This window comes from Notamacropus eugenii, chromosome 2 (genome assembly GCF_028372415.1).
Source record: "Notamacropus eugenii isolate mMacEug1 chromosome 2, mMacEug1.pri_v2, whole genome shotgun sequence".
In the NCBI taxonomy this organism is placed as follows: domain Eukaryota; kingdom Metazoa; phylum Chordata; class Mammalia; order Diprotodontia; family Macropodidae; genus Notamacropus; species Notamacropus eugenii.
Window position 1 is genome coordinate 63,409,382 of NC_092873.1, and position 21,361 is coordinate 63,430,742.

Genomic DNA, 21,361 nt, shown 5'->3' on the forward strand with positions numbered 1-21,361 from the left:
TAATGGTTTCAAATGCATACAATAAAATACAAGGGATTATGAAGGATGGCCAATGTACTGAAACATAATTCTCAGAATACCAAAGAAGAAAACTTCATGATTCCAGGTTAAGAAGCCAGGGTCTCAGACTGGAAGGTGCAGAGTGCAGCAGGAGAAAGAGCCACTTGCTAGGAGCTCCTTACACTGGTGACATTACCGGTCCAGTGCCATCCACCATGGTGATGGGATGCTCATTAATGTGGATCACTGGGTTCTGATACTGGGCTACAGGGAGCCTGGGAGTTAGTTACAGCTGGGTGTCTGGTGTCATCTCTAATGTTTTCTGTAACAAGGAATATCATGACCAAGAAGGCAGGTGATCCCATTTGAGGACAGTCTTAATATTTACACATAATTTCCACTGGCTGGTTCTCCTTCCATCCTAAGGGTGTCCCATCTTCTACATGATAGCTCACCAAGTATTGGGCCCCCACTCTCCTGCCTCCACCTCTTCCCCCCAGGTCTTCTATTCTCCAGGCTAAGCATCTCTTGTTCACTTTCTTCTGATGACCCTTCACCACAGTGATCACCTTCCTTCAGAAACTGTGACTTCATTAAGGCCTCTTCTTAATTGGACCTGGCTAGAAAACTCTAAATGCAATTTGACTAAAGGTGAATATGATGGAAACATTCCCTCCATTAATTAGAACCATTGTTCTAGATCAAGGAAGGACCTGAACCATTACCTAGTCCCACCCCTTCATTTTATGGAGAAGGAAGAAAGGTGCAGTCATTTGGTTAGTAAGTGACTGAGCTGGGCCTGTGTTACTCTTATCTCATACTCCTATGCACAGAAGTGATGCTACATTCACTTTTCTTTTAACATTAGCCATTCTTGGCTCTTTCAACTTTGTAGACAACTTGAACCCCTTAGCTCTGTTTCTCATTAACTCTGGCTAACCTTGTTCCTCATCTTGTTCTGGTCAAAGCAGGTTTTGAATGGAGATTTTCCACTCATCCCTGTTTAGTTTCATCTTGTTGGCTTCAGATGCAACAGCCCAGTCACATCTTTTTGAATTCTGATTCTCTCATTTAAGAGGTTGCCTATTTTTCCTGCTTTTGGGACATCCACAGATTTGCCATCCAAGTCACTTTGCCCATAAGAAAATTAAACCTCAGAGAAGTTTCATGACTTGATTGAGGTCAGAAAATGAGATGGGGCCACCTAGTGATTGCCTCTTTCCTTCCAATACAATTTTACTTTTACTCATGGGTGAAAATTCCATCATGTGGCCACCTCTGGTACACATCCTCAGGAAGAGCCACTGTGAGGAAAAGTGGATGAGACCTTGGGTGGGTGAGCTACTCCCCTTCTGGCCTAGAGAAAGGAATTTTCTTCTCCTTTCCTTGGACAGTAGGGCTGATGGGATGCTCCTTTAGCATTCTCTCTTTTGTTTTGTTATAGTGAGTAAAAGGAAGAACCAGTACCACCAGAAAGACAAATGAGGATCACTCACAATCTGTGAAAGACAATGACAACCAGTGGTTGACCTCAAGCTTACTAGATGCTCAAAGATGAGCCATCGAAGGTGCTCTGGCAGTGAGCTCAGCTCAAGGCCACCATGATAGCAATGAGAAGGGATTCTGGTATCAAAGATAAAATGTGCGATGTATAAATAAAGGAAATGGTAAAGAGAAGTGAGAAAGGTACCAAATGGCACCCCGTAATTTATCAGGAGAACCTATCCTATAAGAATCATCTCCTTTTCTGGCAAACATTACTAGTGTTTAGCAGAATTAAAACCTGTCAAAAAGGAGTTAGAAAGTGTGCTAATATATTATCTGAGTAAAATATGTCCATGACTTAAGACTCATAGTTTCCAAACTGTGCTGAGAGCCTCAAACCATCTTTTGGAGGCTCTGAAGGTAGAAATCACACTTAGGAAGCCAAGACAAAGAGAGGATGGTACAGTAGAGAGACCACAGAGTCACAAGCCAGATGTCAAAAGGCCTGAACTGTAGACCAGCAATACCAATGATTATAAAAAGAGCATTAAAAAAAAAGGCAAATCAAATGAGCTGCAATACTTAAGATTTAGGGTCCTAAGCCTATACTGCTCTAGCCCAGAACACTGTAGATGTTAACATACGGAAGCACAACTTAAGAAATGATTAGAAAAAATGAACTTGGCGCCAACCTTCCACAGCCTAGGAGCAAAACACGAATAGATGAGGTATTTATCCACATCACTGACAAAGCAGCTCCTGTCCAATGGCCTGATGGAAGACAATCTGATGGGAGGCAGGTTGAGGAGAAGTTTAACAGATATCCTGAAGATGCTGCCATGTTGATGAGGATGGTGGGGCAGAGAGGGGAGGAGACAAATTGTGTTGGAGCGGACCTGTCTGAAGTCCAAGATGCCAAAGAATCCCTGAGAAAGCTGAGTCAGGAAACTGGGTCACGTTTAGGGAGCAGAAGCTGAACCTTTGGGCTCAAGAACAGATGGGCAAATTTGAGGGTGGGTGGCACCATCCAACAGCTATCTAGAAACAACTGCACTAAGAGAAACCCCAAATGTCACCAGTTTGGCTGGGGGGCAGAGGGCAATTCAAATCTTTCAAGCTTGGGGGGGTGGTACAAATGCATGCAGACGCACACAGATCTGCACAAACAAACACAATGTATTTTTCCTTAAAGCTAGGGTTGACAAGGAAGGATGCTAGAAATGATTCTAGTGAGGTTTCTGGGGGCCCTCCCCCCTTGCCATGGTGCAAACTCATAGATAACACTTTTAGAGAAAATTACCTAGAGAGGAAATGATTAATCAGGGAAAACCAGCAAGCGCGCTTGCAGTAAGATTCCAGAAAACCTTCCACCAATCGCTGCTGTCGAGGTAATTGTTCTAAATCCATCAATAAAGCTAAGCTGCCCCTTCATTGACTGCAAACACCAATTTCTTTCACTCGGGATTATAAGTTGATGTCCATGGTCTCCCTTCTGCCATTAGGGTGATAAACAGTTTAAGCTACATCAGGATCTGACATGTAGATCAATTCTGGGTCCATAAAGAATCCACACAAGGGCTTCCGGGACAGGGATTTACTGCCACCGGTTTTTATTCTCTCTTGCTGGTAAAATTACTTCTGTCAAACACTTACGAGAGTAAGAAAAAAATGTAAAAAAATTAATTTTTCATGGGCCACTGGAACGGCCTTCTTCAACGCAGAAGCTGAGAGACGAATATGTTTCCACATTAAAAAAAATTAGGCTGGGCAGCAAGTGGCACCTGGGGAAACTGTGATCCCGCTCCCTGATTCTAGCGCTCTCCAGCCGACAGCCACCTGAAAAGCGGAGAGGAGCTGTCGAGATCTTTCTCTCAGGGCAGGTTCGGTGCCTCACATTCCCGATGCCAAATGATATTAGACATTTAATTTCCAACCTCAGGTACTCAAATGTAAAACCTTCCAACGCTAATAGTCATAAACCAGTGGGGCATTCCATTGCGCAGAATGGATTTTTCTATTTTTTCCTCCCTTAATTGAGCGGCGCCTCCTGTTTGGTGGCTTGGCCCACGACAAAGTAATTTATCTAATTAGGAGCCTCTCATGGCTGCTGAAAAAGACAGGAACCCCAGGATACCTGGCGAGCCAGAGAGGAAGACTTTGGAAAGTTCTCTGGAGCCACTCAAAGTATTAATTTAGTGTGGGAAAAGGGTGCCGAGAATAATGGGAGCCCAACGTGACATATGTTTTCTCTGTGATCAAAGTCGGCGACAGTCAGCCGCACGTTCTCCAGGCTCTGGGAATTGGAATCCTGAGGCTGTTTCTCTTCTCCCCATCCCTGCTGCCTACAGAGTGCCCTTTTTTTTATGACTAGCAAATTCAAAATTCTTCCCGGGCAGGGCAAAAAAGCTGAAATTAAAAGAGGGGTCATTTGAGTGCTTGCCTGTAAGTCCGTGCTAATGGTAACCTCAAAAGTTAAAAAAAAAATTAAACCCCCCCAACTATACATATACATGGTGCCTTTTCCCATCATTTTATCAGCCTATGTCTATCTTGAAGTATGGGCTATATGTCTAATCACAGGCAACACGCTCCTGGAATTGCACATGAGGGCATGTGTGTGAAGAAAATCATGAAGAATGGAGGGCGACCATTTGGCAAACACATTGGAAGGCATTTTCTGACAGACTGGGAGTTCCTTAAGGGTCCAGACAGATGTTTGCCTTTCTTTGTATGCCTGATGCTGGGTACACAGCAGGTGCTTAATACATGTTTGTTGACTCAACTTCCTTCACTTCTTTCAAAGGGAACTAAAAGATCAAGCTCAGTGGTTTGCATCGATGTTTAACATTGTTTCTAATAAGACAATAATAACTAAAAAAAGAACTAAAGAACTAGAAAACCAAAAATAAGGAAGTTAATGAACACTTGTCTAATTGGACCCCAGCTGATGGTGAAGACGCCATCTCCCAGGATATCCCGGCTCAGCTTACTTCATCCCGAGGCCTTCTTCCATTTGTCAGATCTGTGCTTCCTTTCCTTGGGTTAGCTCTGGGTTTCTGTCCATTTTGTTCCAAATGCCTTTGCTATTTTTTGCTTGCTTGTAGGCCCTACCTACAATATTCTTAAGCTTGTAGGAACCCAGACTAGAGATGAAAAGGAGATTGGACATCATTCAGCCCAATCCCCTTATTTTACAGGTGAGGATATAGAGGCCCAGAGAGTTAGTGACTTGCCTAAGGTCACAAAGCTAGAAAGTGGCCAAGTCAGAATTCAAACCCAGGTCCTTTCAAATTTCAATGCAAAATTTCCACTGTTTCATCCAGCTCCCCAAATGTGATTCACTGCGGTCTTTCTTTAAACTCTAGTTTTCCCTGAACATCCAGCCAGTCGACACATTTCCTAGGCTATTTTCCCATACAATGGACTTGGACATTTGTCTGTGTCTCTGCTGACTGAATCTTCCTTATTGAGAAGGAAAAGTGTAGGCCCCAAGAGCCCACTCCATTACGAGATGCTTCCCCTAAGAGTGCTTGTTTTAAATACCTGTGAGTTGACTGACTTTTGTTGCACAGAGGAAAAGACGTTAAGGGTTAGAGAACACTCAATCTACTTAATTGGCCTTGGTGTAATAGCTAATTTAAATATGTATAAGCAAACTCTGCAGAAGAAATCATCTCTAACAAAAGGATATTTGCTTAAAAGGTTTAGTTTTTTTTTAATCATGGATTTTTAGATCAAGTAATAAGGTGTATTCCAAGATGGTTTGTTTAAAAGGTTGCTTTAACTTAATTTCACTTACATTTTACTTTTGTGCCAAGGTCAATGGTCTCTTAGAAAAAAAAATCTCTTTGATATCGATATCAGTGATATTATCACAGGATCTTGGTATTTAGAACAGAAAGGGATCCCAAAGCCATGCAGCCCAATGCACTGATTTTACAGAGTAGGGTCTGGAGAGGGCCTTACACAAGGTCACCTGGGTCCAAGGAGGAGAAGCAGCCTTGGAACCATGGTCAGATGCCATTCCATGACATAAAGCTCACAGTCCAAGAGGCTGGAGGTGGTGCACAGCAACTTCCTAATTGTATAGATGAAGCAGGAAGTCATCTCCTCCCGAGGTCGCAGAGGCATGGTGGTAATTCAGTGAACCAAGAAAGTGAACCCAGGCCCTCTGGATTTCAAACCCTTTAACTCCCTTCTGGTAGAGCAGAACATTTTAACTCTGGGCACCCTGCTGCGACTGAACAATACATCTCTCTCAAAGTAAGAAAGGGCTGGCATTTTTCTCCCAAACATGACCTATGACCTTGTTATTCTCATTTACAAGTCACCAAGAATAGGATCAGCAGAAGGTGAGTGTGTGTGTGTTTGGGGGGGGTGCAGTTTGAGGGGGGTATACCAGCACAAAGAGAGGAGCCTTTGGTCAATATGAGCAGAAAAAAAGACCACTACTACCACCATTCCCAATGGAAGAACAGACTAAAATTCAAGACATAACCCTGAAAAGAAATGGATGGATCCTGGTGAAAATATCTGATCCTTTCAAGGACCTGGGAAGAATGTAGAATGCCTTGCCCCGCCTACAAAATATCAGGAGAGGTAATAACCATAATTTATTCATTTCCTCTCTGTATTGTACTCAAGACCTGGAGACTTGAGGTGAAAGGTGGAAAGCCTTCAAGGGTCTCTTTGGAGGGGGACAACAGCCACTTGCTATACACTATTGGAATTTTCTCAAAGGAGAAGGAAGAAATGCTGGTGCTGGGGAGCTGACAGTGCTCAGAATGGGCACCAAAGGGGCTTTGTGGTTCCCTTTCCCAAAGCAGGAGCCCTTCCATTGCCTTCTCTATAGCACCCTTTAGAGCTCCACTCGCAGATTCTGTGTCTTCCTCTCCCTGGGCTTTGAAATATTTTCCTTCAAGGCTTTTGCCAAGCACTGTTCTGTCAGCCAGGTCTGAAGTAAATAGAAATAAGGATGATGTTTACCCAAAGCAAATGGGCTTCTGTAGCAGCTGGTAGGTCTACAGGGAAGACTGGATGCTCCAGTCTTTTAATTAGTACAAATTATGCTAAAATGACTTTAAAACCCTATCTGATAGATTATCTACAACAGAGGGAATTCCTTTAAATACCGGTGAGCAGTCTATGGCTAGAACGCCACGGGCAAAGCACATCTAGGCAACCCAGGATTCCCTCCATGTTGCATATTCATAGAGTCCTAGGAATGTCAGACTCTTTACACGTGCATCATTACTTCCTGGGAAGAATCCATGGGGTTCTCCCAGGATGGGGGAGATTAGGAGGGGAGAGGTAGCTCAGCAGTTTCTAGGCACCAAGGATCCATAAAGAGGAAAGCATCTAAGACATCTTGGTAGTGCACCACATCAGCGGAAAGTGGATAGAGAATGAAGTGCATTGATTTTCTTGGATGAAAAGAAGGAAGATCACAGAATCCTAGATTTAGGACTGATAGAGGCCTCAGGAGCCATTATGTAGAACCTCTCATTTTACAGCTGAGGAAACTGATGCCTACAGAGATTGGTTCCAGGTCACCACCTGGGTTGGGATTTGAACTGAGGTCCCGTGACTGCGAATCCGGCACTCTTCCCACTGTACCACGAGGCCTTCTGTAGTCTGGCTGTGGTCAGGATTCTTGGCAGGAATTTGATTTAGGTTCTCCCGGTGCTGTCAGACTTAGGAGCAGAGAGTGGGAGCTCCGGAAGGGAACCTCAAATCCCGCGGTCCAACCCCCTCAGTATGCAGGTGAGGCAGCTAGGAGTTCTGTAAGGAAAGAGTCCTCTCTTACCACTGCTGATGCCCGAGTTGGCAATGACTGTGGCTTCACTCCACTGGTCAGCGCTGGAGACGGAGTAGGACCGTTGGTGCATCCCATCGGGGCGAGTGTTGAAGGACACTAAGCTGATGCCACTTGCCATCTGAGACACAGACGCACTAGCAGTAACATTCCCTAGAAATAAACAAGGAAGGTGAACAACACCGCATAGGACATGCCGCCAGAACATCACAGTGATTTCGGGGCATTGGGTGCCGCCAGTGGCCACTGGGGGACAGTGTCACCTCCCTCAACCCTCCAGGGAAAACAGGACAATATAGGCTCACATCAAACAAAGCAGCCTCAGGCTTACTGAAAAACAGGAAATAAGACAGACGCATGAGTTAAACTGAATCCCAATGATGAGTCAGCCGTCCACAAGTCTAAAGCTGACTAAAAGCTAGGATCATCATCTGCCCCAAACAGGAATCAGGGATCAAAAATAACTTCTCTTCGACCAATGTGGGCTCTCCATTCAGATCCCAAGGATGCTGACGCCAAGTGGGCAAGAGTGATGGAAATCTGACTGCTTGAGGCCCTGTTCAACAGGACCCTACCTGGTAATTCTGGCACCTGAGCAAAGACTGCAAAATAGCCAAAGGCAACCAGATTAAAGGAACCATCAGAGAGCTGTGTAGCCCAAGACCTCAAGGAGATGGGTAGGGATGGCTCCTGGAAGTGTGCCCCACACTAGCGTAGATGTGGGCTGGGGGATCACTCCCCTGGAGTATCACCAGAAAGCAATGAAGGCGGCAGCTTCCTTTTCTCACCATCTTTGCTAAGTTCAGTTCTTTCTACCTGCTGCATGTAACCAAGTCCTTTCAGCACCCTCTACATTTTGGTAGAAAGCTTCAGGCGCACGACTCAAGTTAGAGCTTTGAGGGTCTAGCATCTGAGGAACATGGCGTATACTGTGGGACTTGTTTGATGTAATGGCTAGTTTCGTTGAATTTCTCTGTCTCCGTCTCTCTCTTAAAAAAAGTTCTTCCTTAGAAGAAGGGATGGCTCTGGGTAGGGAAGCAGGAGGTGAGATGTTGGAAAATAAAAGTAATATGTAAGAAAGACAGTGATAAAAAATGTTAAAAGTATAACAAAAATATTGGGAAAAGGCCCCTTTCTGGAAACTCAATCAGTAAAGGCTCATTCCTTGATTTAGGGCTACAGAAGACCCTGAAATGTTTTAGCCTCTTTTTAACTTTTTTCCAAGTATGTTTATTGAGAACAGACCTACATTTTTATAACCAAATGGTTGTTTTGAGAAAGCGTTTTTGATAACACTAATCCTCAATTACACTCTAGTACCACACATGCCAGAGATATGTTTTTCACTTCTGAATTGATTCCTGGTCTGAAAATATATACACAACACAAACATTAATACAAACAAAATTCAAAGAAACCATTTATGGGAAATCGCATTCCAAACATTTGGCAGTATGATGCTGTCCCCTCTATTTTTATCTATAGAAGAAAACCAACAATTTCACAGTATAAACTCAATGCTTTTCTGGTGGGAGATAATGCTAAATGCCACAGGCTAAGGTCTTCTTTGGTCTGCACGCTACAAAAAAGCGGGGAAATAAAAAAAAAAAAAAAACAACACGCCAAAAAGAATCAAACAGGCTGTAGACCTAGGACATGGACTTTAGACCATTTAAGGAACCATATACAGGAAACAGAACAATCCGCAAACCACAGAAAATGACACACACAATATGCTCAATGGTGGAAAGAGCTCTGGGAACTCCTCCATAATAGAGGTCATCCAAATACATGAAGAAAAGCACTTTCACAAGAAATTTATCACATGAAACATTCACAACAGAAGCACAAAAGAAAGCAAACAACATCTCATTTCATGTTCATTAAAGAGGCCAAGTTGATAAAAGACAGAAACGGTCAATGCTGGAGGGTCTGTGGGAAGACAGGCACATCAACACAGCCTGTTGTGGTCTGGAACAACCATTCCTCAAAACAATCTGGAAGGATGAAATCAGAGGCAGTAAGCAAACCATTCAGACATGGGGGCCGGGATTCCACTAGCGGGCACATGCATTAGCAGAGGGAAAGGTCCTACATGTATCCATATATTTACAGAAGCCTTCCCAGCAGCCCAAGACTGGAAACAAAGGAGACTTCAAGCAAGTCAGGAATAGTCAAACGAGTTGTGAAGTCACCAGGTAAGTTGTACCATAAGAAACAGATGTATGAATTTGGAGAAACACGAGAAGATTTACATGCACTGATTCAGTCTAGGAAAACAGAACCAGGAGAAGAGTATATACAACAATTGCAGCATGGTCTGTGAAAACAACCCCCAAATGAATCACAATTTAAATAAAATGCAAGCAAGTATGGTTGCAGAAAACCCATCCTGAGCACTGGTTTCCTCATGAATAGAGAGGGAAAGCACATGTGAAGGGAAGGCAGGTGTGGAGATGGTGTTTGTGATGGGCTTGGGTTTACTTTTTTGCTTTCTTAAAAGGGAATGGGTTCATTGGGGATGGGTTTGGAGTTTTCACTGGGAGCTGGTCAAGGTGGTTATAAAGTTATCCATTAAACATTTAAAAGGGTGAGCTCTGGGAAAGACACAAAGTTCCCATAGGACATGGTTCTTATTTTCATGGAACATCAACCTCCTAGGAGAGATGACACATAGACAAATAATTCAGATACAAATATAAAGGCACAGATGCTAAGGACAGCAGAGAAAAGGAATTCAAGGGTCAGCAGAAGACCTGGGAACCCTCCTCATCCTAACAGGACTATCAAGGCCAGCTCTCACCCCAAATGGTGAGCCATCTTTCTTCTTGCTGAGGCCCATTCTAATTGTATGAATTCTTCTCTATTCCCCTCCACCATCTTTCCATCTGGGCCCATTTAACACTCGACTGTAGCCTCTTCCCCAGGACCAATCTGATCCATGTAAAGACCCCTAAGTTAGGAGTTTGATGCCTCAACACTGAGCTTGACTTATTGTGATCCCAAGTCTGGCCTTTGCTCCCTAGAGACTAGGTCATGGACACAGAGAAAGAGCCCTGAGGACATAAATACAAAACACAGATGAGAGGAGATAGACTGTTGACCTGGAGTCAGGAAGGCCCCAGAGTCTCACTGTCCAGGCCAGTCACTGCACCTCTGTCTGCCCAGAACCAAACAATACGACAGATGTCATTGGACTCTTTTGACATTTTTAATGTCCTCAGACTCACCTCCACCTGGAGCTCATTCTAAGTGTTAGCTTTCTTGACCACACCCTTGTAAGGACCATGACAATCATCTTGTCCTTTCTTTTCTCTCCAATTCTCCCAAAGATAGAAGGGGCTTGGTGAGTTGTCTCCTCAGCCCCAACCCATCCACTGATAAGCTATCCCTAGCTACCCTGTCCCTTCCAAATTTTGAAGATTCTTTTAAAAATTCAAGTTAGTGGATGACTTTTCCGTATCTCTGTCTTATCTCTTTGGACAGCTAACCCTTATCTGAAAAATATGTACCTGTATCCTCAGAAACCCATTCTTGACAGCATCTCAGATCCCTCCATGGGCATCCACCTATACTTTTTCTGAAGTCTTTGAAATCTATAATCCCCCAATCTGGGAAGCATGGTGGATAAGGCCTAGCACCTTCCTCTGGATCCTCACAAACTCTAAGATCATCTGGTTACTTCCTCCAGAGGTTCTAGCTACATCTCTATTTGGCAGCTAGTTTAGGTCAAGCAGAGCAATTATTCTGGTTACAGTCAATGACAGATCATGAAAACAAGATAAGAACCCACCAGCCACAAGTGCCACTAATCAAAGTTCTTCATCACAACTCTCCCATAGCCTCCATCCAAGGTTTGTGTTCTGTTTCCCAAACTCATTTTTGTCTACTTTCTCCCTCTAGTGGGGGGGGGGGGGTGTCTATAATCTACATCTGCCAAAATGCCACTTGTTTCTCTTGTGGTCTTTAGGACAGAGGCCTAGATCTGGAGAATCCAACCCCACCTCTGACATTTACTAGCTGCATTACAATTGACTGGGCCTCAGTTTCTTCCTCTGTAAAATGGACAGATTGATACTCAACATGTCTATTTATGGTTGTTGAGGCATTTTAGTCCTGCAGACTTTCCATGACCCCATTTGGGGTTTTCTTGGCAAAGGCACTAGAGTGGTTTGCCATTTCCTTTACCAGCTTATCTGACAGATGAGGAAACTGAGGCAAACAGAGTTAACTGACTTGCCTAGGGTCATCCAGCCAGGATGTGTCTGAGGCTGTATTTATACCCAGGTCTTCCTGACTCCAGGTCCAACGCTGTATCCATTGCACCACTTAGTCGCACTCTAATTCAGCAACACTTTTGTCCTTTCCAAATTCTCATCTCTCAAGAAGCTCATGAGGCTCTCTTCTGGCATATCTGGTGCCCATCCTTGAGAGGTTTTGCCTGTTCCATCCGCTCTGGGTTAGCTCCCTGAGCAGTCCTGGGAAGTCTCTCTGTTTGTTGTGCCAGTCACTATACACCAGCATCTCTTGGTACAAGAGGATTTGATGCTTTCTCTGATGGCCTAGTACTACCTTGATGGGAAGATCTTCCAACTTCTCCCATGTCCTTACAGTTGGCGGTCCTCCTTCTTTTCCTCGTCTGACCCAATCCACCTCTGAAGAGGAGGGTGAACTCTTCTCTACTTTGTCTGACTTTCACCTTCCACTCGGTGGCCTTCCTACTTGCCTCAAGTCTCTTCCTTTCTGCACACTGTGGCCAAACCCATATGTCTACATCTCCAACTGGAGCTCAGTCACTCAGTCACTCCTGACCATCTGCAGCATTCTGGCAGACATTACGACTCAGCCCCAATCTAGTTTTCCACTCTTGCTGCACCTGATCCCCCTTAATGTTAATGCCTCCCTTCTCTTAATTAGCTCTAATTAATTCTGTCTGTAGCATGTTGCCTAGAGGCATCTACAACCTAGTCCTGGCTTCAAGATCTGAGTTCAAATCTAAACCTAGACACTTACTAGCTGTGGTACCTTGGACAAGTCACTCCACCTGTTTGTCCCAGTGTCCATAACTTTAAAATGGAGATAATAATAACACTTACCTCCCAGGGTTGTTTTGAAGATCAAAGGCGATAATATTTGTAAAGTACCTGGTGTACAGTAGGTGCTTAATTAATACTATTACCTTCTCCTTTTCCTTCCCCCTCTCACCTTAAACTGTGAGCTCCTTGAGAGCAAGGACTGTCTTTCTGTCTCTCTGTATCCATCCCTGCTCCTGGAACACAGTAAGTGCTCAATAAATGCTTGTTGTTGTGTCTACACACACCTTGCTTTAAGACACTTGTTTTCTCCTCTCACCACAGATGAGACTTCAGATACCACCTGCTCCCATCTTCTTCTTCTCCAACATTCCACTATTCTCTTTCCAAATCAGGCAAACAAAGTTGCTCAGTGAAATCAATGATAAGATATTGGGAGCCCAGTTGTTGAGTGGAGTCCAGGCTCATGTGGAAGGGAACAGAATGAAGGGAATTCAATCAAATTGCTTTGTCTATATAGACTGTAACTAAGCTCTCAAAACCCCAGGTCACATGGTTACACCCAGATTCTTGTAATAGATTAGCTGATTAATAGCAGTAAATCATCAGCTTACACTCAATAACCCTTTATTAAGCACCTACTATATGCTAGCTACCTGCGAGAGAGCAAGGATAATGAAAAAGGAGTAGATACATGTTGCAGTGGATAGAATTCTGAGCTTGGAACAGGAAGACCTGAGTTCCAATCTGGAACTTTCTCATTGGGCAAATCACTTAACCCTGCTTGTCTCAGTTTCCTCCTCTATAAAATGAGCTGGAAAAGGAAATGGCAAACCACTCCAGTATCCTTGCCAAGAAAATCCCAAATGGGATCATGAAGAGTCGGACATGACAAACAACTGAATGACAAACCAAAAATCTGCTCCACAAGTCTAAGATGTAGAGATAGAAGTGGTTCTGAAATGGATCTGGGGATCTTAGTGGATGCCAAGCTCAACATGAGTCACTAGTGTGAAGGGGCAGCCAAGAATACTAATGAGATCATGGAATGCATTTGGTGAAGAAAGGCTTCCTAGGACCAGTATGGTGACAACAGTCCCTCTGGTCTCTGTCTTGGTTCAACTTCCCCTGGAATGTTGTATCCATTTCTGGGCACCATAGTTTAGGAAGGCCACTGTTAGGTGGGAGAGTGCCCAGAGGAGGGCAGCAGGAATCATGCCACATGAGAAGATGGCTGTGTGTGAGCATTTAAAGGCTGTCCTGCAGGGCCCCAGGAACAAGGGATGAAGATCTAGGTAGGATGTCAGGAAGCACTTCCTCCCACGAAGAGTTGCTCCAAAGTGGAGCGATGCCCCCTCGGGAGATGCTAGGGTTTCCCTCCCGCTACATGCTCAAGTGCAGATGGAACTGACCCACTCCCCATGGGGTTGATTTTAGATGTTAGTTGGCCGCTGAGATCATTCTCACCTCTCTGGGTCTGGAACCGTGGCCACTGCTTTGCCCCACCTCACACAGGGAGAGAGACCAAGGGATCCAAGATTTAGGGCTTGTCAGTGATAGATGCTGTGGTGTCTGACCCCTCATTTATAGAAGGGGAAGCTAAATGGTACACGCCATTCCTTTCAGTTTATGTTGCATAATATATATTAAACTCCTGGAGGAGAAGAAAGTACTGCTCCCTTTTTCCCATTTTTGTTTTGGATTTAGACTGTCCAGTGCATTATCTGGCTTGCTTAGTAAATGCTTGTGGAACCTGGTTTATTTGGGCATGCATAAGCAGGCCTCACCCTCTCTCTTTTGGTTTTCTAGGTCTCTAATCTGATATCCTCACAAACACTTTCATCAGACATCCTTATTTTAAGAGGCTCCTCTTGCCAGGATCCTACTAGGGTGCTTGTGTTTCTGTGAGAAGTCTCTGCCACGCTGAGGCAGCACCTGCAATCGGGGGAGACAAGACTATCCCCAGGAAGCATGCTGGAGGAAGTCAGTTTGGGGAATGAGGCTAGTAGGCTGGCCAGGAAGTTTCCCTAAAAGAGAAAACCCTCCCTCATCTCGAAGGATGATTGTTCAAAGAGACAGCCATGAAAGACTGTGTCAAGGCCTTGCAAGAAAAGACTTAGCTGCGTGCAGCATCTGTCTCTCCGATTCTTCCCCTGCCAAACAACTCGGCATTAAGGCAGAAATACATTGTCAACTACCTGGCCCCATCCGAGTTCAGAAAGCAAGTATCTTCCCATACATCATCTCTGCATCAGCTGGCTGCTTAAGTTGATTAGCAGGGGGCAGGGAAATTACCATGCTAATCCTCCCGTTCACAGCACTTGTCCCTTGATATGGATATGTGGAGATGCTCTCTGGAAAGCCTTGATTAGGCCAAGCTTCCATGTGTCGAAGGCCCCAAATTCTGGCCAAAGAATAATTTTCCTTCGCACTCCTGGCCTGAAAGTGCACGAGCTGATTTGAAAAGGTAGTTCCTTCTACCATATGCTATTTTTCTTTAATCAATTTGCATTTCAAAGTGAACATGGCATTTATATCTGAATGAGTATCAGTGTGCCACCCAAATGAGAAAAAAATTAAAATGCTGGTTGCCTATTGGTAAAAAAATGTTTTCATCTGTTAAAAAAAAAATCAAAGAATCCTGCTTTCAAACAGCAAGAGAAATAGCCTGTTCTGATGTTTATCTGGTCGCCTCTGAGGAGGTTTCATAAGCAGCAGTCATGGCTTGTATTCACTGGTGCACCCACCGCCTCATCCCAAAGGGGCCAGCCTGTACAATAAGCCCTCCTCAGCTGAGGGATTCAAGTCTGAAAAAAGGGGAATTTTGGGGGGGAAGTGGTTATTATTTAAACAAGGGTGAAAAGAGATGACTAGACCCCACTTGATGTATTTCTTTGTTCTTCCGAAAGAGAACAAGGAAAGGAAATGTTATCAAGCCCAGAGTGACAGAAGGGGGTGGTGGAGGGCAGATGTGGAGGCAGACACAATCAATTCAGATCCCAGCCTTGGTGACCCACTACCCTATCTGAGCCTCAGTTTCTTTATCTGTAAAATGAGAGGGTTGGACAAGAACAGGAGATCTTCATCTTTTTTCTGCGTCATGGGCCCCTCTGGCAGGCTGGTGAAGTCAATGATCCATTTTCAGAACATTTTTAAAAAATTGTTAATGAAACGCTAAATTTCAGTTTGAGATCGTTGAAAATAAAGATGTAAAAAATTTTTTTTTCTCATCTGAATCGATGAATGTGAGGTGAAGGGTCTCTGGTCTACCTGACTCTAAAGTGCTGTCTAGGTCTTTGGTTTAGGATCATCTCTGGACAATCTAATACATTTCTCTCTGTCTCAGTTTCTTCAGCTGTAAAGTGAGGGTGCTGGGTTAGCTCTATAAGGTCCCTACTCAGTTTTAAATCCATAATACCCTTCCCTGTACGGAAAACAACAGATTAGAAACATATAAGTTCCCTTCTGCAACCTACAGGACTCCTCTGTTTTGTCTAGGTGAATCAATACTTTACACCCTTCTTTTTCAAAGAAAGAAACCAAGATACGGAGTAGTCAATTGCTATATCCAAGGTTGCCAGAGCAGCATCCTTATAAATGCAAAAACAGCTTCCTAGATTGGTCCCAATTGGTGTCCCTGTGTCTGTGTTGGGGGCAGGGAGAAGGTGAGTCAATATCTTTTCGCTCAATAGCACTAAACAGGAATACTCAGAAGAAAGTGACGGCACACGCCATCCAGACAAAGTCTACCTGTAGAAGCCAGGCTGTAAATGATATTTCTTATCTTCATTTTCACAAGCATTTCCAGAAAAGTTCTAAGCCCCACAGTGGACCATTCTTCTGAGGAGTCTGTGGTGCATCTCATATTTTCTGGGAGAGTGTATGAGCAGAGGATGGGAGGGTGCCAGAGGGAAGCGGGGAGACCAACGCTATATGGAGCCATCCTTGGGCAGTGTAGGTTATTTTAATGGCCACATCAGTTCAAACTAAGCCTTCACCATCTGTTCCGCCCTCTAATTACAAATGCAAAAAGAATATAATTCACCACCATACCATAAAGCAGCGAACTGCCCGTGATTTAAAGTGTGTGCGTTACTCATTCATAGCATTATATATGCGGCGGATTTGCCTGCCTTTCAATCGGTGCCATTTTAGTCTGATGAGGACTTTTTTCTTGAAAAAAATTATGATTATTAGTATTGAGACTAGCTAGGTTTCCCTATGTCTGCCAGGCTGGAGATATAAGGGTCACTCATTAGCCCTAGTTCACTCCCAACTCTTGACAAGGCCTACTTTGTGCCTTATTAGAAAACCCAGTAACCCCAGGTTCCCAGGGGTGACTACCCCAGGGTCCAGTTCATTGTGGTTACCAATTGGGCCAGACCATTGGCTGCCAACCTCTGGCTCCTGAGCAGCTGGGACCACATGCATGCACCAGCACCCCTGGCAGAAGGGCTTTTTGCCAGGGGCATTTGTAGGAGTTGGAAGTCCAGAGTTCTAGGCTTCAGAATAATCTGCTAGTGAGGTTTTGTCAATTAAAAGAACTCAGGTGGAAAGGACTGGAATACAGAACCAACACAAAGTGGTGGGAGATTTGTAACCTTCAGACCAAGGTCTGTGCTTATTGTCACTGTGTTCTGACTCTACTTATGGAAAAAAAAAAAGGAAATCCATAATCGATACTGAAAGACATACCTAATGACTGCCAGGGAGGCCACAGAAAGATTTATAAAGCAGTCAGTAGCATGGTTTGTGACCATGATTTGTGAAGATAATGGGAAAAAATGAGAGGTGTGGAGAGGAGCCATGGAATCAGGAAGCCCTGGGTTCCAGTTCTGCCTACAGGACTGTACTGGTTGTGTGACCCTGAAGAAGTTACTAAACTTAGTGGCCCAGGTAACTGTCTTGTTCTACCAGGTGCAGAGAAAGTGCCAAGATGGTTGGGAGAGGGACCCTCTTTCCTGCCAGCTCCCCAGCCCAAATGAAATCACAGGTCTGGGCCAAAAGAAGCAACCACACACAGTCAGATGTTTTCCAACAATAATACGCTCTTACGTTACCAAGAAAGCAGAGCTAAGCTTTTACATGATCACAAACATTTAAATGTTTCTAAAATTCTGAAGAACCAAAGGTTGTATGACCTGATGACCAGAAGAGGCCTATCCTTTCCAGTGGGGGTCTGAGACAAGAAAAGGGGAAGGGGAAGGGGTGTGCGTGTGTGTGTGGGGTGTGTGTGTGTGTGTGTGTGTGTGCATGCGTTTGTGTTAGTGTGACCTCTTCCTCCCTGAGAATGCCCTCACTCCTATACTACCCTTAACTAAATTATTTTGATTTCTTCTATGTTGTATATGTATGTATATTCACATATATAATCCATATGTAGGCATAAGTATACAGACACTACCAAAAAGTGTGATATGTATACACACACACACACACACACACACACACAGTCTTCCTTGTTGCAATGTAAGCTGCATGAGAGCAGACAATCTTTCCTTTATTGTATCTGCATTTCTGGTTCCCATCACAGTGGCTGGTACATGGTAAATGCTTAAAATATGCTGGTTGATTATGTGTGGATGGGTGGGAGGGGGGGGGGCTTTTCTTACTTATTTTCCCCCTAGATTTAAAAAAAATGATGTCAACATTATGCCTCTCCCTCCTAACAGAAATGCCTTTGTGTGGTAATAAAGGCGTCCCTGGCTTACCTTCTTACTACCAGTGTGGCCCCTCAGCAGGGCCTCAGTTTCTTTATTTATAAATAATGGGATCAGACAAGACTATGTCTAATGTCCCTTCTTGGTCTAAATCACTCGCCATCTCTTGTCAACAAGGCCTATTTCCTTTTCTGTAAAATGGGGGGAGGAGGTGGATGGGCTTCGTCTAGATGACCCTGAAGTCCTCGGTCTTCCTTATCAAAATGAATTTCTTATTCAGAGTCACTTTTCATATTTAAAAAGAAAATAAGCCCACAATAAATTAAGTGCTTATATGTATGGCTGTTAGGTGTGGACAATATACACACACTGAGACACGTGTGTGTGTGTGTGTGTGTATATACACACACACGCAGATATATATAGTGTACACATACATATACCTGCAAATACATATATACACATATACATACCTATATGTGTGTATATATAGCGTGTACACACATACATAATATACACACATGCGTATATATAGTGCATGTACACATACATATGCACACACGTATACATATATACATGTGTGTGCATAGTGTGTACACACATATAATATACAGGTATATACATACATACATACATACATGTATATATAGTGTATGCGCATGCATATACATCGATAATATATACATATATACACACACATATATAGTGTGTACACACATATAAATTGATAATATACACATATACACACATACATATATATGTACATATATGTGTGTATATATAGTGTGCGTATACATACATATAATATGTACATACATATATACATACACACATACACACACACACACTCACCCATCTGTATAATGATGCAGAAAATACAAGGAACATCTTGCCTTATTGGTTTAGATAAGCTATGGCCCAGATCTCTCCCAGAGTGCTTGGTATGTCAACCAGAGGCCAGCCTTGGGGCCATAGGATCTTCCCAAAGTAACCTGTTTTGTACAGCGCTAAAAGACACAGTTTCCCACTCCTCCTCCCACCTCCACAGAAAGGAGAAAGGGACCGCATACCATAAGAATGAAACAAAAACAAGCTTAATTTCTTCAACTTTTTGTCAAAAAAAAATTCTGACAGCTCTTTCCTTCCCCTGACTTTTCATGAGGGACAAAAGATTCTGAAGATTTTTTAACAACTGTAGTTCTCCAGTGCACTGGGTTTCTTTCCCACTTAGAACATGCCAAATGCTCTGTTTACAGGTGCCATTGGGCTTAGAGGGTACAGCCGAGTCTCCAATCCATGAAGCAGAAGAATGAATTTCATAAACCAAGTCCAGCCGAGGGGAGTTAATGCATGACCACAGGGAAATGCAGCACAGAGGTGACTCTAATGTTCCAAGTCGCAACATGGCCACTGACAAAAGGGAACCTGAGGCCTCTCACATGTGCCGGCTCTGGAAGTCAGGCGAGGCACCTTGCCTCTTCCTGCCCCACCTCACACATCTGTCAGAGGAGAAAGGGCAGAGAGGTTCATGCTGGCACTTGCAGAGAGAGTGCCTTAGAGTAATGACAGAGGAGACTGAGGAAAATAAATGTATATACATTACTGAGGAATTGGCTTTAAAATCAGGAACTTCTGGGTTCAGATTCTGCCTCTAACACATCCTGGCTGGAAGATCCTGGGCTGGTGCCTTTACTTGCCTGTGACCCAGGCAACTCTGTAAGAGGATAAGCTGCCCAAGGCCTGCAGCTCTTGTCCTGGTGGAAGGGTCTGCCTTGAGAACTGTCTAAGCCAATGAAAAGGCAGATCCTGGGAAAGCAGTAAGAATGATGAGGATGTTTACAGCATTTATATAGACCCACTATGTGCCAGGCACTGTATTGAGGGCTTTCCAAGTTTATTAATAATAATACAATAATAATGTATAGCAACAGCTACAATTCATACTTGAAGGCTCCTAGACTTTGGGTTGGGAGAGACACTAGATGCCATCAAGTCCAGCCTACTTGTTTTACAGATGAGGAAACTCAGGTCTATAAAAGTTACGAGACTTGATCCTACAAGTATGACTTAGGTAATAAGAGAAAAACTGGGATTCAAACCCAGGATCTCTGTCCCCAAATACAGCCCTGCTCTCTACTGTACCAAGCTAAGCTTGAGACCCACTTATCTTATTTGCTCCTTACAACACCCTGGGGAAGTGGGTACGGTAGGTATTAATGTCCATGATCTTGGGCACCCTAAGCCAAAAAGGACACAGTTCCTGACCTCAGGCAACTTCTGGGCCAATGGCAGGAGGTGGAGGCAGTTATGTGAATATGGGGGATCTAAGAGGGGGAAAGGGCAATCTCAGACAAAGAGCAAGGAGCTGGAACCTACTTGGCCATGGCTGGAGCTCAGGGGAAAGGAGAAGATGCAGAAGGGTAGGAGAGGAGAGAAGAAGGGTCACTGAAGCCATAGGAGCCAAGGAAAGACTAAGGGGGAGAGTGTCATTGTGGTGCTCCAAGCAGCCAAGAGGGAAGTGAGGGAGATGGAGGAGGAGGAAAAAGAGGAAAAGGAGGAAGAGGAGGAAAGTGGGACTGATGCCCTCACCTTTTGCTCAGCCCCAACTGCCTTTACAAATTCTAAATCACTAAGCCTCGTGTGGCCTCAGTCTTCCAGGGTATGGAGGAGGCTCATGCTGCTCATTTCCAGGACTTTATTGTTTACAAAGCATTTTCTTCAAATTTCTCCCTTGATGGAGGATGTGCAAGCACTGTCATCACCACTGTACAGATAGGAGAGTTGAAGCTCAGGTGGAGCAGCTGACAAGGTCACTGACTGACAGCACCAAGATGCAAGCACTGGATTTCCACTACCTGCTCCAGTCAATGCCCCAGAGCCTCAAGCATTCTCTTGAAGAGCACCATCAGCCATCCAAAGATGAGCCAGGCTGCTGTGGTCTGTGCTGAACCAGAGACCTCTAGGTCGAGTCCAAGTCCTTTTCCTGAAAAAGACCCTGAACAGTTTGGTCCCCCAAGGACAAGTCCAAGAACTTATCCGTTAACACGTACTCTGGGGATTTCTCCATCAACCAATGGCATTTATGGAATACACCCCAGAAGTAGTTTGGCTAGTTACAGGAAAAGGAGAAGAAGGAAGAACAAAAGGAACGCAGAACATGGTCCGGGTCTCAGAAACTGACAATTAGTCACTGGACACAGAGGAAATGCAAAGAAATCCACAGAAAGGGGGAAATAGCATAAAATACAGACAGCCAAGACTTGAACCCTTTTCTTCAGATGATCTAAAAGTAAAGCTTAAAGGGAAAAATAAAAGCTAAGAGTTGAAACAGGCTTCACCCATTCTTGTTTCATTCATCTTCTCCTCTA

General features: G+C 44.0%; 1 protein-coding gene across 7 annotated transcripts in view; it reads right to left on the minus strand.

Moving 5' to 3' along the window:
- The window catches only part of AGAP1 (ArfGAP with GTPase domain, ankyrin repeat and PH domain 1), a 694,274-nt gene that overhangs the window by 173,868 nt on the left and 499,045 nt on the right, over positions 1–21,361 (minus strand). For 4 of the 7 annotated variants that reach the window (XM_072640679.1, XM_072640675.1, XM_072640674.1 and 1 more), the window contains one exon: positions 7,292–7,453. The exons of the other annotated variants lie outside the window; for them this stretch is intronic. In XM_072640679.1, the coding sequence (XP_072496780.1) occupies positions 7,292–7,453 (162 nt within the window). The remainder of the gene's footprint in view (positions 1–7,291; positions 7,454–21,361) is intronic. 7 annotated transcript variants of the gene reach the window in all.